This window comes from Rhizopus delemar, genomic scaffold (assembly GCF_000149305.1).
Source record: "Rhizopus delemar RA 99-880 supercont3.1 genomic scaffold, whole genome shotgun sequence".
In the NCBI taxonomy this organism is placed as follows: domain Eukaryota; kingdom Fungi; phylum Mucoromycota; class Mucoromycetes; order Mucorales; family Rhizopodaceae; genus Rhizopus; species Rhizopus delemar.
The window spans coordinates 2,664,624-2,688,313 of NW_027137827.1; the positions used below are offsets into that span (position 1 = coordinate 2,664,624).

At 35.9% G+C, this 23,690-nt stretch overlaps 13 protein-coding genes across 13 annotated transcripts; 4 read left to right on the top strand and 9 right to left on the bottom strand.

The window, feature by feature from the left end:
* Positions 1-361: 361 nt before the first annotated feature.
* On the bottom strand, positions 362-1,884 carry RO3G_01055 (uncharacterized protein; the record flags this gene model as incomplete). The annotated part of the gene is made up of 2 exons (XM_067655646.1): positions 362-1,527; positions 1,581-1,884. The coding sequence occupies 2 exons, from the start codon at positions 1,882-1,884 to the stop codon at positions 362-364; spliced, it is 1,470 nt and encodes a 489-aa protein (XP_067511747.1).
* Positions 1,885-4,459: 2,575 nt separating this feature from the next.
* On the top strand, positions 4,460-6,368 carry RO3G_01056 (uncharacterized protein; the record flags this gene model as incomplete). The annotated part of the gene is made up of 4 exons (XM_067655647.1): positions 4,460-4,981; positions 5,072-5,930; positions 6,026-6,181; positions 6,304-6,368. 4 exons carry the CDS (start codon positions 4,460-4,462, stop codon positions 6,366-6,368), a joined length of 1,602 nt encoding a protein of 533 aa, XP_067511748.1.
* A 747-nt stretch (positions 6,369-7,115) lies between these two features.
* On the top strand, positions 7,116-7,559 carry RO3G_01057 (uncharacterized protein; the record flags this gene model as incomplete). The annotated part of the gene is made up of 2 exons (XM_067655648.1): positions 7,116-7,122; positions 7,261-7,559. 2 exons carry the CDS (start codon positions 7,116-7,118, stop codon positions 7,557-7,559), a joined length of 306 nt encoding a protein of 101 aa, XP_067511749.1.
* A 258-nt stretch (positions 7,560-7,817) lies between these two features.
* On the top strand, positions 7,818-8,033 carry RO3G_01058 (uncharacterized protein; the record flags this gene model as incomplete). Its single annotated transcript, XM_067655649.1, has 2 exons — positions 7,818-7,949; positions 8,004-8,033. The coding sequence occupies 2 exons, from the start codon at positions 7,818-7,820 to the stop codon at positions 8,031-8,033; spliced, it is 162 nt and encodes a 53-aa protein (XP_067511750.1).
* A 1,259-nt stretch (positions 8,034-9,292) lies between these two features.
* Positions 9,293-9,815, top strand: RO3G_01059 (uncharacterized protein; the record flags this gene model as incomplete). Its single annotated transcript, XM_067655650.1, has 2 exons — positions 9,293-9,330; positions 9,371-9,815. The coding sequence occupies 2 exons, from the start codon at positions 9,293-9,295 to the stop codon at positions 9,813-9,815; spliced, it is 483 nt and encodes a 160-aa protein (XP_067511751.1).
* Positions 9,816-12,296: 2,481 nt separating this feature from the next.
* Positions 12,297-13,169, bottom strand: RO3G_01060 (uncharacterized protein; the record flags this gene model as incomplete). The annotated part of the gene is made up of 4 exons (XM_067655651.1): positions 12,297-12,680; positions 12,737-12,841; positions 12,899-12,917; positions 12,979-13,169. 4 exons carry the CDS (start codon positions 13,167-13,169, stop codon positions 12,297-12,299), a joined length of 699 nt encoding a protein of 232 aa, XP_067511752.1.
* A 2,166-nt stretch (positions 13,170-15,335) lies between these two features.
* Positions 15,336-15,806, bottom strand: RO3G_01061 (uncharacterized protein; the record flags this gene model as incomplete). The annotated part of the gene is made up of 1 exon (XM_067655652.1): positions 15,336-15,806. The coding sequence occupies one exon, from the start codon at positions 15,804-15,806 to the stop codon at positions 15,336-15,338; it is 471 nt and encodes a 156-aa protein (XP_067511753.1).
* Positions 15,807-16,577: 771 nt separating this feature from the next.
* On the bottom strand, positions 16,578-17,005 carry RO3G_01062 (uncharacterized protein; the record flags this gene model as incomplete). Its single annotated transcript, XM_067655653.1, has 3 exons — positions 16,578-16,781; positions 16,858-16,913; positions 16,957-17,005. The coding sequence occupies 3 exons, from the start codon at positions 17,003-17,005 to the stop codon at positions 16,578-16,580; spliced, it is 309 nt and encodes a 102-aa protein (XP_067511754.1).
* Positions 17,006-17,202: 197 nt separating this feature from the next.
* On the bottom strand, positions 17,203-18,802 carry RO3G_01063 (uncharacterized protein; the record flags this gene model as incomplete). The annotated part of the gene is made up of 5 exons (XM_067655654.1): positions 17,203-17,223; positions 17,265-17,622; positions 17,671-17,761; positions 17,814-18,617; positions 18,670-18,802. The coding sequence occupies 5 exons, from the start codon at positions 18,800-18,802 to the stop codon at positions 17,203-17,205; spliced, it is 1,407 nt and encodes a 468-aa protein (XP_067511755.1).
* A 706-nt stretch (positions 18,803-19,508) lies between these two features.
* On the bottom strand, positions 19,509-20,164 carry RO3G_01064 (uncharacterized protein; the record flags this gene model as incomplete). Its single annotated transcript, XM_067655655.1, has 5 exons — positions 19,509-19,561; positions 19,668-19,730; positions 19,792-19,959; positions 20,021-20,065; positions 20,125-20,164. 5 exons carry the CDS (start codon positions 20,162-20,164, stop codon positions 19,509-19,511), a joined length of 369 nt encoding a protein of 122 aa, XP_067511756.1.
* A 456-nt stretch (positions 20,165-20,620) lies between these two features.
* RO3G_01065 (uncharacterized protein) lies at positions 20,621-20,872 on the bottom strand (the record flags this gene model as incomplete). The annotated part of the gene is made up of 1 exon (XM_067655656.1): positions 20,621-20,872. The coding sequence occupies one exon, from the start codon at positions 20,870-20,872 to the stop codon at positions 20,621-20,623; it is 252 nt and encodes an 83-aa protein (XP_067511757.1).
* Positions 20,873-21,648: 776 nt separating this feature from the next.
* On the bottom strand, positions 21,649-21,837 carry RO3G_01066 (uncharacterized protein; the record flags this gene model as incomplete). Its single annotated transcript, XM_067655657.1, has 1 exon — positions 21,649-21,837. The coding sequence occupies one exon, from the start codon at positions 21,835-21,837 to the stop codon at positions 21,649-21,651; it is 189 nt and encodes a 62-aa protein (XP_067511758.1).
* Positions 21,838-22,855: 1,018 nt separating this feature from the next.
* RO3G_01067 (uncharacterized protein) lies at positions 22,856-23,218 on the bottom strand (the record flags this gene model as incomplete). Its single annotated transcript, XM_067655658.1, has 1 exon — positions 22,856-23,218. One exon carries the CDS (start codon positions 23,216-23,218, stop codon positions 22,856-22,858), a length of 363 nt encoding a protein of 120 aa, XP_067511759.1.
* Positions 23,219-23,690: the final 472 nt, after the last annotated feature.

Sequence of the window (23,690 nt, forward strand, 5' to 3'; positions counted from 1 at the left end):
TCAATCTTGAATAAAAGGCCATTGTGCCGGTATCCCTACCTTTTGATACCTTTGTTGATTGACTGATAAAAAAGGTCAGCAAAGAACTCTTATGAACCTTCAAGTAGGGTAACCGACGCCTCCCGTACTCTATATCCTTTCGCTCATCTATTCCTGCCTGAAAAAAAAAAAAAAAAAAAAAAAAAAAAAAAAAAAAAAGAAGGAAGGGGAAGGGGAAGGGGAGGAAGGAGAGGAAAAGAGGGAGGAAAGAATAAAGCAAAAGGAGATTGTGATTCATTTAGGAAAATTCAGTTTTTGTAGTGCAGCTACACATTTATTAATAAATAGTACAGTTTATAAAAAGGATCTTTTAATTACAGCTTTAAAGGTCATGGGTGGATGTATTTTGAAAATAATCTTGAATTCGTTTATCAACAATCACCTTCTTGTTTAACGGGTGCTCTATGCCAACCTTGGGTGATGTGTTCAGCACCGGGTTCAGGCTACTGGTCGATGATTTTCTACGGTCGTCCGGCTGGGCAGGAAAGTAACCGGATTCAGTACTGTCGTTAAAGTGAGGTGTCATGCAGTAGGACCCTCTCGACTCGTGCTGTGAAGGATGGGGCGAGATGGTTGTGGGTGTCTTTCGAGCGCCTCCTCCACCCAGGTTCAGGCGGGATGTCTGATACCGCTGCTCCCAGTCTGAATAGCCCAAGGAGGATTTCCGTCGTGTTCGGTGACCAAACGTCATGGCAGAGTCGTCACTTTCCTTTCTCACTTGCGGATGACGTCTTGGCTCGCTCTGTTTCGAACGTGGCGGACTCACTCTCTTTTGACGTCGACTGTGAGGTTTGCTGATGGCCACCGGCGGCGGTGGCGGTGACAGAGAGGGCTTTTCATAGATTTCAGGATATTTAGGTCGGGATCTTTTAGGGTATTCCTCTGCGGGTGAACCCCGACTACCGTCCTGGTCGTACCCTCTCTTTTCTTCCTCCCAAATAATCCTGTCCGGATCAAACATGGCTCCATCACCCCATGTGGCCCATTCGTCTTGCGGCAACACCTTTCTCTTTGTCTGAGCCGTCACTGGCGAGCCCTTGGTCTCGGCCAAATCGAGCGTTTCGTCTCGCTGGATGGCATCATTCGCCTTCTTTGAAAAAAAGGAGGAAGCCAGGGTCCAAAAGATGAGACTGAGAAATAAAAAGCTCAAAGCGATCGCAAATAATACAACCTCGGTTTGGACAGTGTGGGCAGCACAGTGAACATGATTCTCTGTACTTTCACAGGTCTCCTTGATCATTTGGAAATAACGTTGGTAAGAGTATCCAAAGCTGTAGGCGACCAGGATCGCTGTGGCTAAGATGAGGCCGACAATGATTCGGCGGTACAGGTATTTTCCTTTTTTGTTGGTATAGAGTCCGAGCAAGAACCCGATGGCTCCAAAGACTGTGGCTAACGTGAGAGGTAGGATGCGACTTAATGAGGTGGCTGTTGTGATGGGTGCTGTAGCATTATGTTCGGTAGCCACTTGAAGTACAGTAGACACATCTGTTACTCACTGAATTAGATGATATCATACCTATGTCATTGTTTTTCCTTACCTGGTTGATATCTTAAGTTGGCAGGTGAACATGAACAATTGAGAGCATAAATATAACAATGCTTCCATAATCCAAATGAAACTGAATCAGGTGTAGTCATGTTGTTTGTGATGTTTCGATAAAGGAATACTTGATGTAGTGACATGCTACTCTTAAAGGAACAATCATCAATATGATCATTTGTTTCGAGCCAGCTTCCGAATCCAATGGCTAATATGGATAGCAGTAGAACTCCTATTCTAATGGCTGGTAAAACAACGTATTCAACAAAAGGACCATAAGGAGACTGTTTCCTTACAGACATTATGTTCTCATAAAATAAATTGTAAGTGTGCGTGGATATTAAAAAAAAAAAGAAAAGAGAAAAAATTGAGAATAAAAAAAAGTTTTTTTTAAAGTTTTGTAACACAAATAGAATACACTGAAAGGGACAAAGGAAAGAAAGAAACAGAAAAAAGGATAAGAAGTGTGTATCTTGAACATCAATTCTTTCTCCCCCTTTCCTTTCTCCCCTTTCTTCTTTTCAGTCTTAAAACAGGTTCAATTCATCCTCCTTTCTTCTTGTCTTGTACTATCAATGATCAAAAGTATCACAAAGTATGCGATCTTTTTTGTTTCCTTTTTTATTATATTGTACTTTCAATGCTTACTGTGCCAATCCCTGCTTTTTTTTTAGAAAATAAATAAATTGCGGAATTTAAATTGCCAAATATTGTTATTCCTAAATGATACAATGAAAGTACAATGCATACAGGTACGTTATTTATAAAAACATCTATCAAATGGGTAAATATTTACCTAAGACAAAAAGATTTGATAGGACTAATAACATAAAAAATAGCTTTATAATTATGTTCATTCGAGTTGCGCCTTCTTGTATTTTTATCTATGTAAAGTTCAATATGTTTTGTATGGATAGTAGATATAGACACATGCTATACAACCATGTGTTTTCAAGCCTCTATGAGATACCAAAGCTCTGAGAGTGATGTATATTGTTAGAGAGAGCTCTCTCTTTCTATCTCAAGGTCCAGCAGTCTAGTAATATTTTATACTCAAAGCGAACTTGTGCAAAATTTGATGCCACTGAGTATTTTGTTCAAAAAATCTTTTTTGTTGTGCAAGCCTACGACCATATATGATGAATTAAAGCGAAAATATTATAACGATGTCAACAACATTATGTAATGATTCATGGCTAACACGCCATTTTATTTTGTACATGTAGGTGTTAAAAAGCGATAGACAAAAAATGGACGAATAAGACAAGCGCTTTGTTCGTAATGCAAAGCATAGGATTTATAAATGAGCAAAAGATATTTATTATATTACTAAACTTGATAGCAAGCGTAACTTATAAAATACTGTACTTGCACGGTATCTTGTGTGCTATCGCAATGGGTAAAAGATGTGTTCAGGGATCGTCTTGTTAGTATATGCTATAATGGTCAACTGAAATCATGTCATCGATAATCGATCTTCGCCCCCTACTTTCATTATTCACGTCCCTGTATATCATGCCTTGAGACCTTTTGTTCAGCTTTGTCAAAATTGTTTACGAAATCGTCAAGAGCAATTAATCACACTATTTATGTTTTTAGAGCCTTTTTTTTATGACAATTTTTGTTTTTTACATCAACCTTATATCATCTTTTGCAATCCTACCTTGGTTACACCTCTCTCTGATGTGTGTATACTTTGATTTTATTTAAACTTTGTAATATCTTGAGTCGTGGTCCATCGGAAGAAAGTTGGGAAAAACAGAGTTTAATTGGATGATATAAAAAGTCGCTGCTAGTCTCTTTTTATAAATACAGTCATTCCACCGCTAATTGAATAATTTTTTGAAAATAGCGGTTGAACTTTAGAGATTAGTTTAACCTAAAAAAGAAAATTTTATTGCTCATTTTTGAAAACAATCGGTCAAAAAAATAATTCGATTTGGTCACTCTGTTGAAGTACGTTTGATCATATTCTTCATTTGAACACTTAGATTAGTTTTTGAGCGTGCAATTCTTTCATAAAGACGGTCGCAACAATATTTTTTTATGATGATGAAAAAGTAGCAACAACTTTGAGGAAAATTCCTTCCAATTGAAAGGTTTAGCCGTTATGCGAAAGTTTATCAAAAACCAAACAATTGAAATTGAATTGCATGTCTCTTGCGATGATGTTGTAACGAAAGAAGCTCCTCCTAGAAAAAAAAAAAAAAGAAGTATGCAGTACAATACATATGATGACCAAAACTGCAGAAAGCATTTTCATTTTTTAATAGAAAAATTCATGATGCTAAAGCAGCAAGAGTCAACTATGGTACTGCGCGCAAACGAAAGCAGGTGTATGAGAGTTATATATCTTTAAAAAAATAATCATACTTCTAACAGAATTGTTGGCCAGCTAAACGAAAACCACAAGGGTCACTTGCTTAAATCTTTTGATGAGGTTGTATCCCGGCATACTTTAAACATGATTTATATTCAATTTACAAGAAACTAGGGTAGTGAATGTTTTTCAAAGATTTATTAGTCTTTTCTCTATTATTCGGTTATAACTAATCCCACTCTTTTAGCTAAACACAAGTTGTTTTGATATGACTCCTGATGCAATGATACATAAATGAAAAATAGATCTACATAAGAAATAATAATAAACAGTCCACTTGCATAACCAGGAATAGATTTTCATATTGCAGCTATAATTAATTTAAGTATCTTAAAAAGGATTAATTGAACCTTCATGAAAAGAATATAAATACCAGATATATTAAAATATAACTTTTTAAGTCTCATTGAATTTTGTAGCATTTTTATTCTTACAAGATAACCTATTTTTTTTTTTTCAACGAATTCTAAATTTTATTGCTCTATCACTTTTCAAAAATGGCCATTCAAAACAACCTACCTATAGAAGTTACCACAATCAACAATGCTCAAGGTATTAGCCCTATGGTTCCTGCTGATACCCACTCTACATCTAGTCAAGAAGCAATTGAACCAGTTTTACCTTACCAAAGCGATGCTGACATGATGGAGGCAGCTGATGAAAATCCTCTGGTTACTGCTAACACTGATTCCTTGACTATACTTCGCCAGCAATTACAAAAGGCATCTCAAAGGTTTGCTAGAGGTGTATCTAATCACTTACCTATGGATCAGTTGGAAAGCCTTCGCAATGAAGCATCACACATTTTGAATTGTATTAAGTGCCTTCTGGAAGTTCAAACATATTATGACCCTCCTAATATTGAAGCAACTCAACAATTAGTCAACCAATCATCAACCCGCTTTGATCATTTTATCCCTAATGGCCTTCCTACTTGGCAATGGGTTGGAAATGTGTGGAGAATGGATGTAGAGGTCCATGACTCAGTAGAAGACCTTCTGGACACATTCACACTAATTGTAAGTTCTAATGGACTTGTAATTGATCAACACTGAATGTGCTTGGTTCGGATCAAAATGAATAGAGACCAAAGATCCTGGTTTAATGAGGCACTAAAAGGTCGAAGCTTGAACTGGGATGAGGCTAGGTCGATCATTGTCAATACGTACGCTATCCAAGATGCCGCTCAAACGCTAAATAATATTGATCAACTCCTGACTATCAAAATGCAGCAAAACGAGTCGATTGTGGCTTTTACTGACCGATTCCAAAGAATCAGGCGTGCAGCAAAATGGCAAGATGATATTAGAGCTGCTGTTTTGTTCAAACGTGTTTTGCCTCTCGCCTTGTGTAAGGAAGTGTCCCGCTCCTTGCTAAATTTACCTTTGAATCAGCAAGACTCTGTTTATAAGGTGTCTGCCAAGGCTCGTACAGTCATCTCAAATATTTGCAATGATGAAGCCATGACTGCTGGTGTTACAAAGCGTAATATCACAACTCAATCGTCTGCAACCCCAATTTCGTTTGTGAGTGGTGTTGAAAAGTCAATACACAATCCAAAGAATGCTAGTGGTCTAAGCAAGCAAGGCCAACCTCAATTCAAGCCTAAGTCAAAATGTTTTGTTCATGGCAAAGGCAATCATACCTCTGAACAATGTAAAGTCCTCAAAAGGATCACCACTGCTAATACCGCCACTACCACCACCAAGATCACTCTACTAACATCAAGTAAGAAAAACTGCTACAAATGTTCTGCCAATATACTATGGAATCCTGGTCATGCCACCACATGCAGCAGAGATAAAGTCGAGAGGTTTAATGGCCCAACTAAAACTTTTCATTCTGCTCGTTTCTCCTGTGTTCACAATCGAAGCAAACCTTCACCTGCCGCTGTCAACTTGAATGATCAAGAGTATAACCATGGCAATATAGACATAGATCTTAGTAGCCTGCCTACAAACTATGACTGTAAGAAAAAACTAGCAAACAAAATGAAGTGAAAACTAGCCATTCTTTGTATGTACCTATCACTATAGAAAACATCGACGCCTTTGTCCTTGTAGACTCTGGTGCTTCTTTTAGCTCGATAGATATTACATTTGCTAATAAAAATAACATTAATATAAACAATAACGTTTCTGGTTCTATTATATTTGCCACAAACGATAATAAGGGTAAACGTTTGGGTACAACTTCTAAAGCTTTAAGCTTAATTTATGGTAATAACGATGATGCTCTCATTCACACATCACATATTTTCGAAGTTTTTCCACTTTCCTTTAATACAGATGCTATCATTGATTTGGATTTGATGTATAAATTAAATATTTTAATAATTTAGCTGTAAAAGAAAAAATTGATTATACTCTTGGACTAAATAATGCCCCTTATGATACCACTGATTAACAAATTAATTTTACAGCTGCAATCAAATCTGATCTCGATCAAAATGCACAGTTCCTAAATAAATTATTCATCATGATACAGAAAAGAACAAAACAGCCTATCGATCACCTTACCGTATTCCACTCAAACTGATGCCAGTAATGCGAGAATGTGTTGATACATGGTTAAAAGATGAAATGATTGAATATGCTTCACCGAGTTTAGAATGAAATTCTCCTCTCACTTTGGCACCCAAAAAGGATTTACAAGGGAATCTCACAGGTTATAGACCATGACTAGATCCACGTCTGCTGAATTCTATTTTGGTATCTAATGATAAACAACCTATACCTAAATTAATGAAATTTTTGATCAACTTCAAGGTTCAACTATTTTCATTACTTTAGACTTACGACAAGCTTTTCATCGCTTCCAAATATACAAACCTGATCGTGTCAAAACAACCTTCACATTCAAGGTTAACAATACATGTTCAAAGGTTGCCCATTTGGTCTCAAGCATATTGCTTCACGTTATCAAAGAGCGATCAACTCTATTCTAGCTGATGTTCCTTATGTTCTTGTATTTGTGAATAATATTATCATTTTTTCTAAATCTTACGAATAAAATTATCACTCATGTATAAAATGTCATCAAGAAGCTCACCAATGTTAACTTTATCCTGAATGTTGACAAATATCACTTTGCTCAAACATCTTTTTATCTACTTGGTTTTTGTGTTGATGCCAAAGAATATCGACTTGATCCATGCAAGGTTACAAACGCGCTTTATTGGGAAAAGCCATACACAGGGAAATATATTCAACGCTTCTTAGGGCTGATAAATTACTTTAGGAAATACTTGCCCAATTATCCGAAGTTACAGATCCATTGTATAAACTGCGTTTTGAAGGCAAACTCACCAGCAAGGTTTGGGGTCAAGAACAAGACGACGTATTCACAAAAATTAAACAGCTACTTGCTTCTGCTCCAGTCTTATATCATCTTGATTTCAATGAACCATTCTATGTTGCAACAGATGCCAGTAATTACTTCATTGGTGCTGCTCTCTACCAGGTCATTGATAAGCAAATCTGTCATATTGGTTTCATGGCTCGTGCTTTGACTACATCTGAAAAGAACTGTTCAACTACTGAACGAGAACCACTTGCTATTGTTTTCGCTCTCAAGAAGTTTCATCCATTTTTATGAGGCAATCCTTTCACTCTTTACACTGATCACAAAGCCCTTACTTACATCCACACTCAACCTGTCATCAATTCTATGATGATACAATGGTTAGACACAATATTGGCTAACGACTTCAAAATCATACGCAGACCTGGTATTCAAAATGTATTACCAGATATGTTATCTCGTCTTTTCGAAACTGAAAAAACGTTGGTGAGGGATAAAAACCAACATAAAACTTGGATCACGCTTCACATAGTTAATTCCAAAAACACAAATATGACTACTCGCATGATGATGCCTGTTGATCTTGTAACCCCAGCACCAGAAGAACGGCAAGAATTACTACTCAAAACCCATCTTGAAAGACACAGAGGCTCTCAGGCAATGATTACCACTCTAATTGCGATAGTCATGAAACTATATTAGAAGGAAGATATATTAGTTATTAATACTATTAAATAGTGCACGATGCTCAGATTGTTCAGTTTCTGAATCAAGTGTATGTCCCAACTGAGCCATGGAATGAATCACTTTACATAAAAAAGAAAGTCTCATCCAGGGATATTTTTTCTTTATGTTATATACAACTAGATTTGATGAGAAATCGTTGTTATCTTTCATAAAGTGGTGCAACACCAAGAAAGTTTCATATATGAACCAAGAACAGGAACGAAAAGTATTGAAGGATCAAAACGGTTCAAAGGTTCGATATCGAGTCTTATGGACATTAAAAAATGAATATTTGAATGACATTGCTTTATCAATTACAGAGCATCTGCCAAAGTACTAGGCATATGTCATGAACCTCAAGAAAAATAACTTCACAGTCATTGGATACGCCAGAAAGTCTCCAAGCCAGGAACATCAGGAAGTGAAAGTGGGTTTGATTCAAAAAATGGTCAACAAATTGTATGGCACGTTGCTTGGATAAAGTATTTGACACTACGTCATCGCGAACAAATGATACCATTACATCCCGCGACACGAATGGAAAAAAGGCCCAATTGACGCCTTTGAACCAAGTGCATGGAAACACTCAAGGTAATAAACGTAAAACACTTAATTCTAATCAAATCACTCACAGTATTATATAGATCTATTGGAATAAATCTGCACATCAAAAGACAACTGTCTAGTACTAAAATACTGGAATCGTCGAAGCGGACAACGTGATATTGAGCCTAATTCAAGTGACGACAATTCAAGCAAGAAATTAACCGTGACTGCAATTTATCATTACGTATTATCTCAACGCCTTACGTTACCTTTTACATGTTGCTACCTACACATTCTTATAACATGCCTTTACGAATTAAATCATTGCCATAACATATTACTTTGCTCAGTATTACACAACAGAGCTTCACTTACACTCGTATTCACAATTGAGCACTCAAGAATCTAAATCCAGAAGTAGCTATGACCTGGAAGGGAGTAGTGTCATATCCCAACATACTTTAGAGTAGTGAATGATTTAAAAAGATTTGTTGTGGCCTTTTGCTATTACGAGATAACACACAAACCAGAACCAGTTGAACTATGCTGGTTCATGAAAACATCGATCTGGACGACCATCACATCGCTTTTTTCGATTTTTTCATTAGCTACTCCCGCAGAAAGGCAACTGCTAGACACAAGGCCATCTTGGATAAGTAGTTACTTGATGAAGAAGTCAAGAAACATCTGTCAGACAAATATACCAAATGAGAATCAAGCCGCAGCTCTTCCTGTTGCTGGCAGAAAAGACAACAATGGCAAAGTCCTGTTGGCCCACAGTCAACACCAACCAGTATTAGCTATAATAATGAATCATCTGGTTCATTAATCAGCTCTAGCAACATCGCTACCCTCACCACCACTTCTTCTTTGGAGCCAGTTGCAACGCTTGAAGATTCGGAGCAATTTATTGCTGACAATATCTGTCCAATTGACCGAGCTCAAACATATATAATCGGTGGTATTAACATTGGACAAACCTTTGATGAGTTTCAACACTCTGTACCTTCTCATGTAAAGCACTCCTTCCTTACGTTCGAAGAGCACGTACAGCATATGCTTTCGCTGTCTTCTGTTCTGTTGTTGACTCGGGTTAATCATCCTGATGTCAACATGTTTATCCCAGCCAAGACACTCAACGAGTCGAGGACACTTGGTATGATGCAAGGCTCATTCCCCCCGATGTACTCTTGGATGCCATCTGGATATTTAATCTCCTCAGTGACGAAGAAATATCCAGCACAGAAGCAAGCATCCGCTACATGCAGTTGTCTTTGAATAAAGACGCAATTACAAGCAGGCTGCTTCTATTGATCCCAAGATTGTTGGCGTCACTACCGGCTTTGAAGTGTGCCCCGGAGAGTAGTGAGAATAAGCTGATTACAAGGTTTTTGGTGCCAATACTCCAAGGCCTCTTTGATCATAAAGAGGATGGCAAACAGGTTGAGGTGGACTTTATTGACTGTATGAACCCCGAGTCGCAATATGATACAAGATTATCAAGAAGCCATCCGGACGCCGTAATAACTTCTGGGAAAAACACCATTGGGTACATAGAGGTAAAGCCCATCACAGAGCAAGTCAATACCCACAAGATCAATAAGGGTCTGGTTAGCCTAGGTGTATTTAGCAAAAATGCGATCGACCTCTATAGATTGAGCAGCTGTCTGGCTATTCAAGCTGTAGGAAACAGCGTGGTCTTTTACTTGGTTCAATATATAAATGACAATCTGTATAATGACTGAACTTGACCAGCTGTATTTTAGCAGCTCAGTTGAGGAAATCCCTTTGCTTTGGGGTTTTATGGATAACCTCTTTCGCCTTGTACATATTTTTCAAACAAAATGTATGGAAAACAACCATCGTCCTCTCTCTTCCAATAGCCACCACTGCGAGTCGCTCAGATCGCCTGTTTTGCGTGCTGTTGTTTCTCCCTCCACCAGCCGTAAACGAAAAAGTGCAATACAGTACAACTATCATCAAATGTTCAACGCATTTATTTAAATATTATTAATACATAAATATTTCAACATGTTTTTTTAATAAATATTTGTACTATAATTCTGTGTTATTGTTAACTTTTATATGTTGCTTGTAATGTTATCAGTGTTTTTTATGTGATAGCATAATAAAGAGGCTGTAAGACAAAACTATATTATTAAAAGGTCATTATGCAAGTGGCATATCTATAAAAAAGAAAGGTTCTCTTAGCGGATAACAGGCAGACAAAACGTCCTTGTTAATTTTTAGACGTTGACTTGTTCGCAGAAAGGCGTAACCTAAATATACCTAATGCTACTTAATCCAGAAGGCATCAGGGGGTGGGCTTTTTGGTAAACTTCCATCTCAAAGGTACTCGAAATTAATAAAATTGAAAGGGAAGCCCCCCATGAATTATCACCATCCTCTAATACTCGCAAACACCTTCCAACACATTTGAATAGTGCAGCAACCCTTAATCTCTATAAAAACTTATCCCATTTTGAAATTTCACAAGATGGAAATACCTACAAGTTGTTTGACATTTACCAAGCCGAAATAATCAAATTATCAAACGTTGAACTTACAAAAATTGAAATACAACTTCATGAAATTCTATCAGAAGCTTGTCACGAAAATACAAGATATTAACATAGATAATTGTAAACAGATATTTTCAATAATTCTTTCTGGGTTTGATTGATGACAATCTCGTCCAAGACAGGAGTCGGCTCAAAGAATTGATGCCAATGAGCTTTCCGTACAAACTAGATGACTATAACAAAAAAAAATATATATTGTACGCTTGTCATGATAATGTAGATGTAATAATTAGATAGTCTAAGTGCGAATAAATCCTGAAATATTAAATTACAGCTGGGATCTTTAGAGATTGACAACTACCTCTTAAAAACTGTTTTCTACAATCTTTGTTTTTGAATATAAGCAAAGATCATATGCTGCTCTGTTTCCAGTAATTTGAACAGTTGACAGTATTCGTCATTTACATTTGCTGGAATGATTCTGCGCACGATTTTTTTTTTGTAAAGTAGGTACAATACATTTCTGGAAATATGGTGCATAGGGCTACTGAGCTGTACCTGAGTAAGATGAACAATTTATTTACAAAGTGTCAGCCAAAAAGAAGAAAGTGAAATTCAGACCGAAAGAGCGATTCTCTTCAAGCTCGGCAAACTGCTCTTTTATAATTCCTTTTTATGTTTTTCTAGGCTTCTTATTCTTTATTGAAGTCAGCTACTTTACCCAAAACGTTAAATCATGCATCGTATAACATCCTATTGAGATGATTTAAGTCAAGGTTAATTACAATGAGCCTTATGAAACAAATTTCCAAAAATAGTATTTAAACCCATTGTTTTCTATTCTACTTTGTCAAGACTCTAGGGTAAAAAATATATATATTTATTGTTGCATGCAAAGCTATCTTTTTTTTTTTTCTTGTGAATTATTGATGCGATTTCATGTTGGTTATTTCATTTTCATTTTTATCGATTCCTAATAATGAATCCCCCGGTAATATTTTACTCTTATTCTTTTCATTTAATTGGACATTACTATGCTCATTAAATAAGTAAAGAATATATATTTCATTATGATCCTTCCTACCTATACCAAGCACCACCAGCTAATGTTAATAGAATGCCCAATCCATTCATTGCAGTTATACTTAAATCAAAAATAACCACAGCCAATATAATAGATAGCACTTGTTTCACATTGCCTGTCAAGCGGTATTCATTGTTATTCAAAATGCAAATATCATCCTCTTCGCTTACCAGCTACTGTCATGGTTAATGCCGATGTTTTCTTGTTGGCCGTAAAGCTGACAACATTTAAAAAGAAAGCAATCACACCGTTCAATAGCAGTGCACAAAATACAGAAAAGTTCATGTTTGTTCTATAATATTCCTGTACGAGTTCCATCTCTCCTGTCAAATAACTGTAAAGCATCGTTTGAACAAAAGCTAAGGGAGACATGCGTAATAAAAGATCCAATGGATGAAGTTTAAGACGACCAACTTGTACTCGATTGGTCACTACTGTCTTTAAGGCCGCTAATACAGTACCTAACACAGTCAAGAAAAAGCCCATGGCGGTATAATTGTAATCTCCAAATGTTGCAAAAGCGACACCTGCAATAACCTAAAAGAACGCGTTGAATATGATTGTTATTTTATCATTGCGTGTGTTCTATTTACTGGGATTAAGGAAATATAGGTCATATTTGAGTATGTCTTTTTCAAACATAGCACATTCAACATGACAGTAAATACAGGTGTCATGGCACGAACAACTTGATGGAACTAGAAAAAGGTCAACTATCGCATATATACTAAAAAATAAAAAGAGGCGAAACTTACTGGAACAGTAACAAGATTTCTTTTATAAAAAAAAAAGATTAGTCCAAGTGAATTAGACGATCTTTTGTTGTGTTACTTACAAAGACACATTACTGATTGCAATATTAATTGTATATAAAACCGAGAACATGAGCATAACCATATTTTCTCTTTCACCCAATTTGGATGGTTTAAAAAGGTTCAACTTCCAAAAGATATACGAGCCGATAGTACCACATAAAGTATGAATAGCAGTTAAAGCCCAAGGAAAGGGGAACTGAAACATAGCCATAATAACTTTATTATATATAGTGAGACCCAAATTTAAAAAGAAATAAAGAGCCAACCAAACCATTGAAGATTCTAAGCAAGCATTGTTGTTATCGGGTTTTAGTATTGCCATAGTTAAGGTGTTATTTATTATATCATGTAAAAAGAAGAAAGAAGAAAATAGAAATTTTGTTTTAATAAATGGGATTTATCTGCGTTTGAATCCAGCTGCTCTTTTTTTTTTTTTTTTTTTTTTTTTTTTTTTTTTTTTTTGTTGCAAAGCCAAAATTGATTGTGTACATGTAAACGAGTTTAAAATTATTATATTAGAAAGATCAAAGAGATAATTACTCCCCTAAATGCCTTTTACAAAAGCAAGAAGCTATCGATGGCAAAAGAACTTTCTATTTTCTGCAAAGGAAAATTCGGATCATAAAATCATTGGATCATCACCAAAAAATTTTCGGCCAGGTTCTATCACAAAAGTCATTGACTATTAGTATGCCAATAACCAATATGCTTGAACATCATGGCTTTTCCATAGTATATCTAATAGAAGAGTATTCTCTCATGGGGAGGAGGCAATAGTGATGATAAATGATGGTTGAAAACGGCAAGTTATATGGACATATAAATTATCTAACTGCCTTGCACTGAACTGATGATGCAAATGTATACATGAGCTGAAACCATCTCTCTCTCCGATTCGAGAAAAACGAAAGCAAGGGATAGCGCATTTGTTGGGGTTAACCGATAGAATAAGAGGTTTGCTTAAAATAAAGACTCATGGATATTTCTATAACAAATCCAAATGATATTAAAAATAGCAGCTCAAGCCAAGATGTATTCGACTGATCTATTAAAGCAAACTGCAGAGTGCTAAAGCAAACTGCAGAGCATTAAAGCAAACTGCAGAGCATATTTGTTTCGATATCATAATGCTTAGTGCTTTTCGGTAGTAGCATTACTTTCAGTGACATCAATGAGCTTGTATCACAAAAAAAAAAACTTTAATTTCAGCAAGGATCTTTTTAGTTATTTGGGCTTTATTAATTAGTCACCCTTAAAAAGGGATTTAAAAATAATGTTTTGAACGAATAGAGAGATAAACAGACATGACAAGATGTTTCAAAAAAAGGAATCAAGAGCTTAAAAGTGCGTGATGATTTCTTCTTCTTTTTCACGTCAATCTCAGACCAATTTTATATTCTATTCATCAACTTACTTTAATTATAGTCAAAATGAAAACGGCATCTTTGTTGTGCTGATCAGTAAATGTATGTGTTGTTTGAATAACAGAGCAGTGCAAATGGTCTTTATTAATTTTTTTTAAGAAAAAATGAATGTTACACTTTATTTTGACCCCAACTTGCTACACGAAATCTTCCTATTTGGTATTGAATATGCATTGGTACATTGTAGGGTCTAGTATTAATTTCAAAATTAAAGCTTCTGTTGCTATCCTCTTCATCATCATCGTCATCACTGTCGTCATCGTCTTCATCATCACTGTCTTCATCATCATCGTCATCGTCTTCATCCTCCTCTTCCAACTCTTTTGCTTCAACATAATACTGACCATCAGGAACATCAGCCAACCATGTGAAAGCAAAATCATCGCCACCTGTAGAGATTTGTTTACCAGTGAAATCTCCTAAAACCTTAACCAGACTTTTTTTTTTGAAATGAATACAGATATCAAATGGTACTCTTATTTACCTATCATCTGAAGCTTCATGTAAACTGATTCGAACAGTAACATCATCATCATGAGAGATATCGTTTGCTAGAAATTGTATCGTATCTCCTCGGCTGTAAATAGAGTTTTGAAGAGGAAATTCAAAATAGGTTTTGTCTGCAAGGGCAAGTGAAGCAAGACAATTGAATAAAAACAAAAAAAGAAACTAAAAAGACGATTGGTAAGTAAATCAAAGTGAAGAGTGATAGAAAGGTATATACCTTCATCGTTAGAGAGTTACAAAAAAGAAAAAAAGAAAATATTTATTTTATATATAAAACGTCATCTACTTCTCCCTTCTTTCCAGAGTTCATTTACTCCTGCTTTTTCGAAATAAAAACAAACAAAGAGGAGAAAAGCCCTAGGCGGCCCTTTGATATAACTTTATAAATTGAAATGTAGGAATTTAATAGATTTTAAGAAATTATAAACATTTTTATATATAAAACTTTATTTACAATAATCAACAGACCAAGACCGTATCATCTTTTTACCCTGTTCACCAAAGACATCCAAGACCGTGTTGTGTTCCAGATAGATTTCCTGTACAGGCAACAGCTTCCCATTATCCGCGCCTGGGAAAGCTGGTTTCACCCAAGGAGGGGGTGGTCCGACCGTCATGCGTTTTTCATCCAGAAAGCCTTCATATTCATCAAACACCGTATAATCAAACACCCTGAACTTTTCCTCCAGCAATTTTAAATCTTGACTTTTCCGCCTATTCTGTTGTGTGTCACTTGCTCTTCTTTTCTTCTTGTACAACCACCATCCCAGGACGCCATCATCACTGTCGTCATGGTCGTTGGTGAGTTGTGTGACGATGTGAGTGATATCGTTCGTCGTTGGAGGTTTGTAAAGAGGTGTACACTGTTTGGAATCCAAACTGTACCAATCAATAGGTTTAAAGAATGGATGAGACATGATCTTGTGCCAACCAGATGTTATGCCGTGTCCCAATCTCTTTTTGGGATCTCTTTCTAGAAACTTTTTTTTTTCTATGAGCAACTATCCCTAGTCCATCTACTTTTTACTTACATTCTTTAAGGCAGATATACAATTGAATGAAGCATTTTTAGATGGAGGATAGGGTATTGGCTTGCATACTATGTATTGTTTTAATTCATCCATGCTATTGCAGTGGGGCCATGGTCTCTGTTTAACTTAATTAGGCATTGTGCATATCCTGACAAACGTATTTTTACTTTTTTATAAACACATTCATAAAACGTAACACCCACACACCACCAATCTATATCTTCATTATAGCCATTTCCTTTAAACATTTCTGGTGCTAGTATAAGAGGAGGTGAGTATTAGAAAAGAAGATGGAGTGGGTCATCATTTACCAAAATAAGCAGCTGTTCCAGATAAAGACGTTAAAGGTTTATTTGAATGTATTTGTGAAGCAATATTAAAATCACTTAGATGAATATGTCCTTCTTGATCCATTAAAATATTATCTGGCTTGATGTCCCTATTGTTTATTTAATATAATTTTTTGTGTGCATGCAATAAATAATTACCTGTGTACGATACCTTGTGAATGTAAATATTTAACTGCACATACAAGCTCTGATATCCAAAATTGAATTATGTCTTCACTATTATCATTGTATGTTATATGAAATCTCAAATCACCAGCCATCCTATGATTGTAAATTAGCCTTCCTAATTCCTTTCATTCTTGATTTACTACATCAAGTCCATGGCCATGAATAATGAATAAGTGTCTTGAAATGCAAACCGCATGTTACAAATCAATGGATGATCCAAGGCTTCTAATATCTTTCTTTCTCGAATCACATTATAGACTGCCTTCATATCAACACATTTCTTTTTATTAATCACTTTTAAAGCGTATAATTTCTTTCTTTGAACATGCTGCACTTTATAAACCTACGCTTTATCATTAATTTTTTTTTTTATTTTTTTTTTATTTTTTTTTTTTTTTTTTTTTTTTTTTTTTTTGTACTTTGCAAAATGCTCCTTGACCAATGGATTTTATTATTTTGAATTGGGATAAATTCACTATAATTTTGTTTAATTTCTTTCAAGGAAATAATAAGCTAACCTTCTTGTTGGGAATGATGGTTGCTTTCATCACTACAAGTATTACCCATACTGTGTTTGAAAAGAAAAAAAAAAAGAAAAAGAAAAGCAAACAAAGCTGTATGAATTAAATACACTCTATGCTTCTAATCACATGACTTTTGAAACAGCACTCGTCTGACAGACAGAAACACATTGACCTTCTTAAAGTAACACAGTTGTAATACATGGTTGATAATAATGACGTTTTATTAGTTAGATCTAGGATTCAAAGCTCAATATCTACACACTACATGAGAATTTGATCATAGAGCAATGTATTCATCTTACCTCAGTCACCACACCAGCCGCTATTGTTTCACCACCTTTACGTAACATAATACGACCCAGCTGTTTATTATCTTTGAAGGTTTCTAAAGGTATGGCTCGTTGAGATAGTTTCACTTGGATCTTGGCTGTCATTCCTTTCGTTAAACATCTTGGATTTTTCTTTACTACTTGTCCAGTTGATTTATCTAATATTTCAACTAATTTGATAATAGACGCTGGTTCATCCAAGCTGCCATGATGAAGTACGACTTGATATCCAAGTGTTAATGGAATGCGAACGTCAAATACAACAATTTGTGCTTCAAATATACTCGTCACAGGAACTGGATTAGACCCGGTACAAATAACACACCCATTACTTTCATCATAGTTAATATTTGTTATAAAGTTACTTGTTCATCATTACCTCAAGTTGATAATATCAAAATTAGCCAAGGTCATCAAGACAGAGTCTCCTGCTACTGCCCAATTGGTTGATTCATCATTGACTTGCATTGCTATTATGATGCATTAAGATTCGTCCTTTTTATTTCCTTCGGCGCAACTTACATTTGATGTAACCCATTTCATTCCCTGGTACAACCATCACTTGTTCTCCAACCTGTACAGACCCAGATTCGATATGTCCCGCAACAGACACACCTCCACTGCTACCAATACCGCCCTTGAAGAAATCAGCCACTCGCATACGCAATGGCTTATCCAACAAACGCGTCGGTGGCTCAAGCTGATCGATCTGTTCTATCAAGGACGGGCCAGCTTGGTACCAGCTCGTCAGCTCTGGAATGGCACTCTTCTCGACCAAGTTTTCTCCCGTCAGACCCGAGATGGGTACGAAAAACAAGTTGCTCTTCTTGAATCCGATCTGCAATAAATAGGTGCTCAACTTGTCTTTAATCTCCATGAACCGCTCTTGACTCCATCCAACCAAGTCCAATTTGTTCACTGCCACAATGACCTGCTGTACACCCAAGCTTCTGGCCAAGATCGCATGCTCCTTTGTTTGTCCTCCGGCCTCAAATCCGGCCTCAAACCCTGAGGCGGGAGCAACCAAAATCGCCGCATCGGCCTGTGCCGTGCCAGAGATCATGTTGGGAATAAAGTCTCGATGGCCAGGAGCATCCAAAATGGTGATGTGACGGTGGCGAGTCTCAAAGTAATTGGTGCCAATGTCCATTGTAATCCCACGATTTCTTTCTTCCTCTGTCTCGTCTAATAACCAAGCATAGGCAAATGAACCTTTACCGATTTTTTGTGAATCTCTTTCTAATTTATGCATCTTTCTTTCATCCACGTGACCCAATCGAAAGGAGAGATGGCCTATCGTTGTAGATTTACCAGAATCGACATGGCCTACATGACAGCAAGGTTAGCACAAGTCCATTTGTCTTTATCGATGTATTACCAATGAAAATCACATTGAGTTTTGACTTTTCCCCTGATCTCTTTTGATATTCTTCCATAATGTTGATACGTTTCGAGTTTGGAATCTTGGCCAATGGCTCTGGTGCTTCTTTCTTTTTTTCACTTAGACCCATTGCATTCATATCTCGATCAAGTTCTTCTTCATCAGACAAAAACTCTACTTCATCTCCTGTTGATTTTTTCACTGTTGGTTTAGCGGTTGGTTTGGTCGCTGGTTTGGCCGCTGGTTTGACTGCTGATTTGGCCGCGGGGTTGTTATTTGATTTGACTTCTTTCTTTTCTATACGAAAAAAAACAAGTTAGTGTTGCTAAACTAAAAGCGGGCCATGGATTGTTGAATAAAGTTGTAATAATTTTTTCTATCCACAAATGGATAGAAAAGAAATAAAGGAAAGGGAAAGAATCGAGAGATTTGCTTTTGCTTGAGCTTTTGTCGCGTCGATGTTGAGTTGAAAGACATTATCATCAGGACTTGGTGGGTTCAGTGCAAATAGAAGAATAAAAATGTACTATTTGAATCTTTTACAAAACATGAACTGTTCAAGAATTGAACATCTCGAACAAGTGAGCTTTTGAATTGAGGCTCAAATAAGAATTGAGCCGCAGCATCAGCGAAACACAAAGTGGAATATCCTCTTTTAATTGCTATTGGCATAGTAGCAGTAGCATGCTTAGCAGATTCTAGTACTGTAAATGTGGTCCAAACATCGTAGTAAGCCAAGTTGTTAGTTTTGCATAAATTCTTTTGTGTGAGTGATGCAGTATTGAAATAAATTTTGAATTGGTTTAGTAATCGATTACTCTTTTTTTTTGTTTTAATTATTCTGAGCTGTTTCTAGGTGGGCTGTTGTCTTTACTTTGGCGTATGAAAGCTAATATAAAAGCAAATTTTTTTGTTGTGGTAATTAACGGGAATAAATGGAGAGAGAAAGAAATGGCCCGCTTCTTTTTGTACATGTAACTTTATTTTTTTTTTACCTTTTTTGGCTTTTTCTTTCAACTTTTTCTTTTCTTCTAGTGCCTTTGCTTTAGAAATTTCGTCTAAAAATTATGGCTTTTTGTTAAAAAAAAAGATTTCCTTTGCACTGTGGTTCAGACATACCTAAAGCCCATTCTAATGTCTCTTCTTTATTAAGATAGTAATACCATAAGGCTTCTTTGATCTGTCGACTACTTAATATTCCATTATTTTCACCAATAACGCTCTCAATATATTCTAAGCCTTCATCCAATAAATCAAGATCTTCGTTTGTCAATTCAGATTCGTCAACTATTTATTTATATAAATCAATCCATTCTCTTAAATCTATAAATTAGACTTTTATTTTTACAGTCATTTTCAGATTCACTTTGATAGTAGTCTTCTTCGAGAATACCTAGAATTATCACTAAAGTAAGCTTGTGCTGATTGCAACTCTTTGCTTCTTTTTTATACCGTCAACGTCAAGGTTTCTAACTGCTCTATGTCTAGACATTGTTTAATAAAAAGAACCAAGAAAAAAAAAAAAAATAAAGATTTGAAAGCCTTAAAATTTATACTGCGAAATAAGTTATCCAATCAAAATTAATAAAGCCTTACAGTAGCATTATGAAATAAGGACGTGGTATCATAATGTATCTATAAAACTCACTTTTTTTAGACTTTTTTATGTCAAATTTTGGAAATAAATAAAACATTTCGAATCAAATCATACTCTGTATGATAGAAGACAGCATTCAGACTTAATCATTAATAAAGCATGCAGTTTTATTCAAATAGCATTGTTTCTGCTAGTATTGATAAAATATTGAAAAATCATTGCATAGAAAAGCGCTAATTTTTTTTTTCGTAGAGAGAGGAAAAGTTTGCTTTATTTTACAAGCTATAAGAAAACTAATCAGAGTTTTTTGATAACTATCAAGTATATCGAAGCAAAGGTGGTTTAATTCAATCAAGGTACAGGAGCAGCTCCGGCTGCGACACAACCTGCCATACAAGTACCCAAAGCTAAGTTACAGGCTGCGATGACAGGAGGAACCGCTGCGCCTCCAGTGACTGTGCCAAAAGTGAATCCTGCTGCACCATAGCAAGCAACAGCAAGAGCGTTGCATCCTGTTTGGCAAATTCCATAAGCTAAAAGACCAGCATAACTTGTTGAGATTAGCAAAGCAGTAATTAAATAAATGAGAATTAATTTTTTCATTTTAGTTATTAAAGAAAAAGAATAAAATAACAAAATCAACACAGCTTATTTATATCAATTGCTACGTGCATGACTTTCTCACAAAAAAAAGATTACGCGCTAAATAATTCTTGATATGCGAAGCAAAGTTGTCAGACTGTATCACAGTGGTTACTTGAATGATTTTTTGAAAATAATGATTGAACTTTAGAGATTAATTGACCCAACAAAGAAAGTTTTATCACTTTTTTTGAAGATAAATTGGCCAAAAGAATCATATAATTTGGCCACTTTGTTAGATACTTTTGGTCATGCGCATTTAGTCATACGTAATGCAGGTGTAGCAATGCATGTATACAAGGCGTTTATTTAAGCAGTTTTCACATTAATTTACAGAATATTGATCGAAATGATGAAGATACTCTAAAAACACAGCTTCACTGGCTTCAATATTCCTTGAACTGAGTGTTTCCACATCACTAAACTTATTTTGTTTGCACTTTGAAATAGACCAGAAATGTTCAGTAGGGTTGAGCTTTGGCGAATAAGAAGGAGGATGGGCAGACATGTACTCTCTTTTTATAATATGTGATCTATCATATTCATTGTGTCTCATTGAACTTCAATCATGGTTAGACATAGTACCTTTAGGAACAGAATTTCTCTCTTCAAACACTTTTCTTTTCTTTTTTTTTATAAATGTTGTTCCCATGCCGTCGCATGACATGCATGATATAAACATTATGTTTGAAACAAAGCTTAAATGGAGCATAGGCGGATACATAATGAGTTCATGTTCAAAAGAAATAGTCCAGAGCAGAGAGTTGTACGGAACGCGTTTTTGCAAACTGGTCTTCATCATGAACTCGGCAAAGCATGTGTGTTGTACGGACACAAGCTTCGTTAGGCCCAAGAGGCAAGTCACCAAGAATACATCTCCAGTAAGCCTTCCATGGACAGAGAATACCCCCAAACAATAATGCCATTACCTGTTATAGGGAGGTATTCGTGAAGAGAAAGAGGGGCGAAGTGGACGGGTTGCAGATGAGATGGCATTAAATCTGAAGGACAGAATAGGAAACAGTAAGCTAAGGTACTCCACTAAGGCTGTTTGAAAGGAGAAGATCAGAAGAAATGGTCATCAGTTTTGGAATCAGGTATCAACTAGTGCCATCGTGACTGGATTAGAAGTTTATGATGGAAAATACACCAAAACGTAGTGCAGGTCTTATGAGAAGAACTTTGTGCTCCAAACACACGTCCCTGCCGCAAAAGGAACACGAGGGTAATCAGTCCATAAGCTGCCAAGAGGTAATCTTTTAATCGATCCGTCCCATTTTATTGTCATCTTTGGCAGACGAGTGCTGTCTAGAAACTCTTTAGAAAGTAAGCAGTGAAATTCCAAATGATGCTGAGGATAGGCCTCTTGTGGCTTGAGCTGGGTGAAAAAAGGAGTTTCACATAGTATCCTTTCGGTGTAAAAGATTGGTGTAAAGAAGAATTCGATTGCGACACTGTGGGTGCGGCAGAAGAGGGTTACATTTGGATTTTCCCGCAGAGATATAAAAAAAAAGATATCTTGAACTAATTATGGTTATGAAAGCTTTTCATTTGTTCTTTTGTATGTCTGTCATAGATTATCTTTTTATTCTGGGAATTCCTCACTGATTTGAATAACGTTATTTTACACGCTATTTCAATGATGTGAAAGATGAGCAATATTCCTGACATTGGATTGGATTTGGTTATTTTAGTTGATACTTCTTCTTATCAAAGAACTCTCATGAATACAATACATATTCTAAAAGCATATGTTTAATTGGAGTTGATTGTATAATCTTATTTAAATAAACTTGTATTTTATTTTAATTGTGATCTTGTATTAAGACTTATATTTATCAATGCCAACTACAATCAGTTACTGTTCTACAACATCACTTGTATTTCGGAAGAGTTTAAAAACTCCAAAAGATCTAAAAAGCAGAGCATCATATTAATTCATCTTTATGTATTGCCTCTTGTGGAGCCATCTGCTCCCTCAAAGACATCGTCATTGATATCTCGTTTATCAAAAGTCTCACTGGCCAAGAAAAATTGCGAGACAGAAGCCTTGTCTATTAAAGATCGACTCCTCAACCTGTCAATCATCGTTCTCAACAACCTCGCTCTCTTTTCTTTATCTTTCTTTCCTGGTGATTTTTGGGCGTACCCTACAGTTTTGAAGCCATTGTCCTTTTGTGCTTGAATGAATTTCTTAAACTTGTCATCGTATGGAACAATACCTTGTACATCATTGTCTACAAAAGAACAGTCAATCAGCGAATTCTTTAAACAACCATCAATTGCAGCAATTACACCTCGATGCATGTTTTGATTTATCAATTACCTTATTGACAACAATATATAAAATGTTGTCCTCTTCATCTATCATCAATTTTCAATACCTTCTTGTTCAAAGAAGTGCTCCTAAATAGGCTAATGAACATTTAGCTAATATCCAGACGAAATGAAATTTGACGCTTGGTTTACCAATGTTGCTATTTCATGCCAGTTGGATCAACCACCAGAACTCATGTTAATAAGAGACATACTACTGCTGTTTTCATATGTCCAAAGAGGCATTGAAAGTTTGTTTGCTGCCAAAGAAGACGCGATCTTTCCTATCTGGGTACGGTAAAACAAAAACGGTAAAGAGGCAACCAATGTGTCAGTATCAGAAGGATTACCTTCTGGTAAAGCATCTGAATTAAATGAAGTAGCTACTAAAAAAAAGGAGAGAAACAGAGGAGCCTTCCATCCAGTGTTTTTTAAGTTGTTAAATGATGATGGCTGCTTAAAG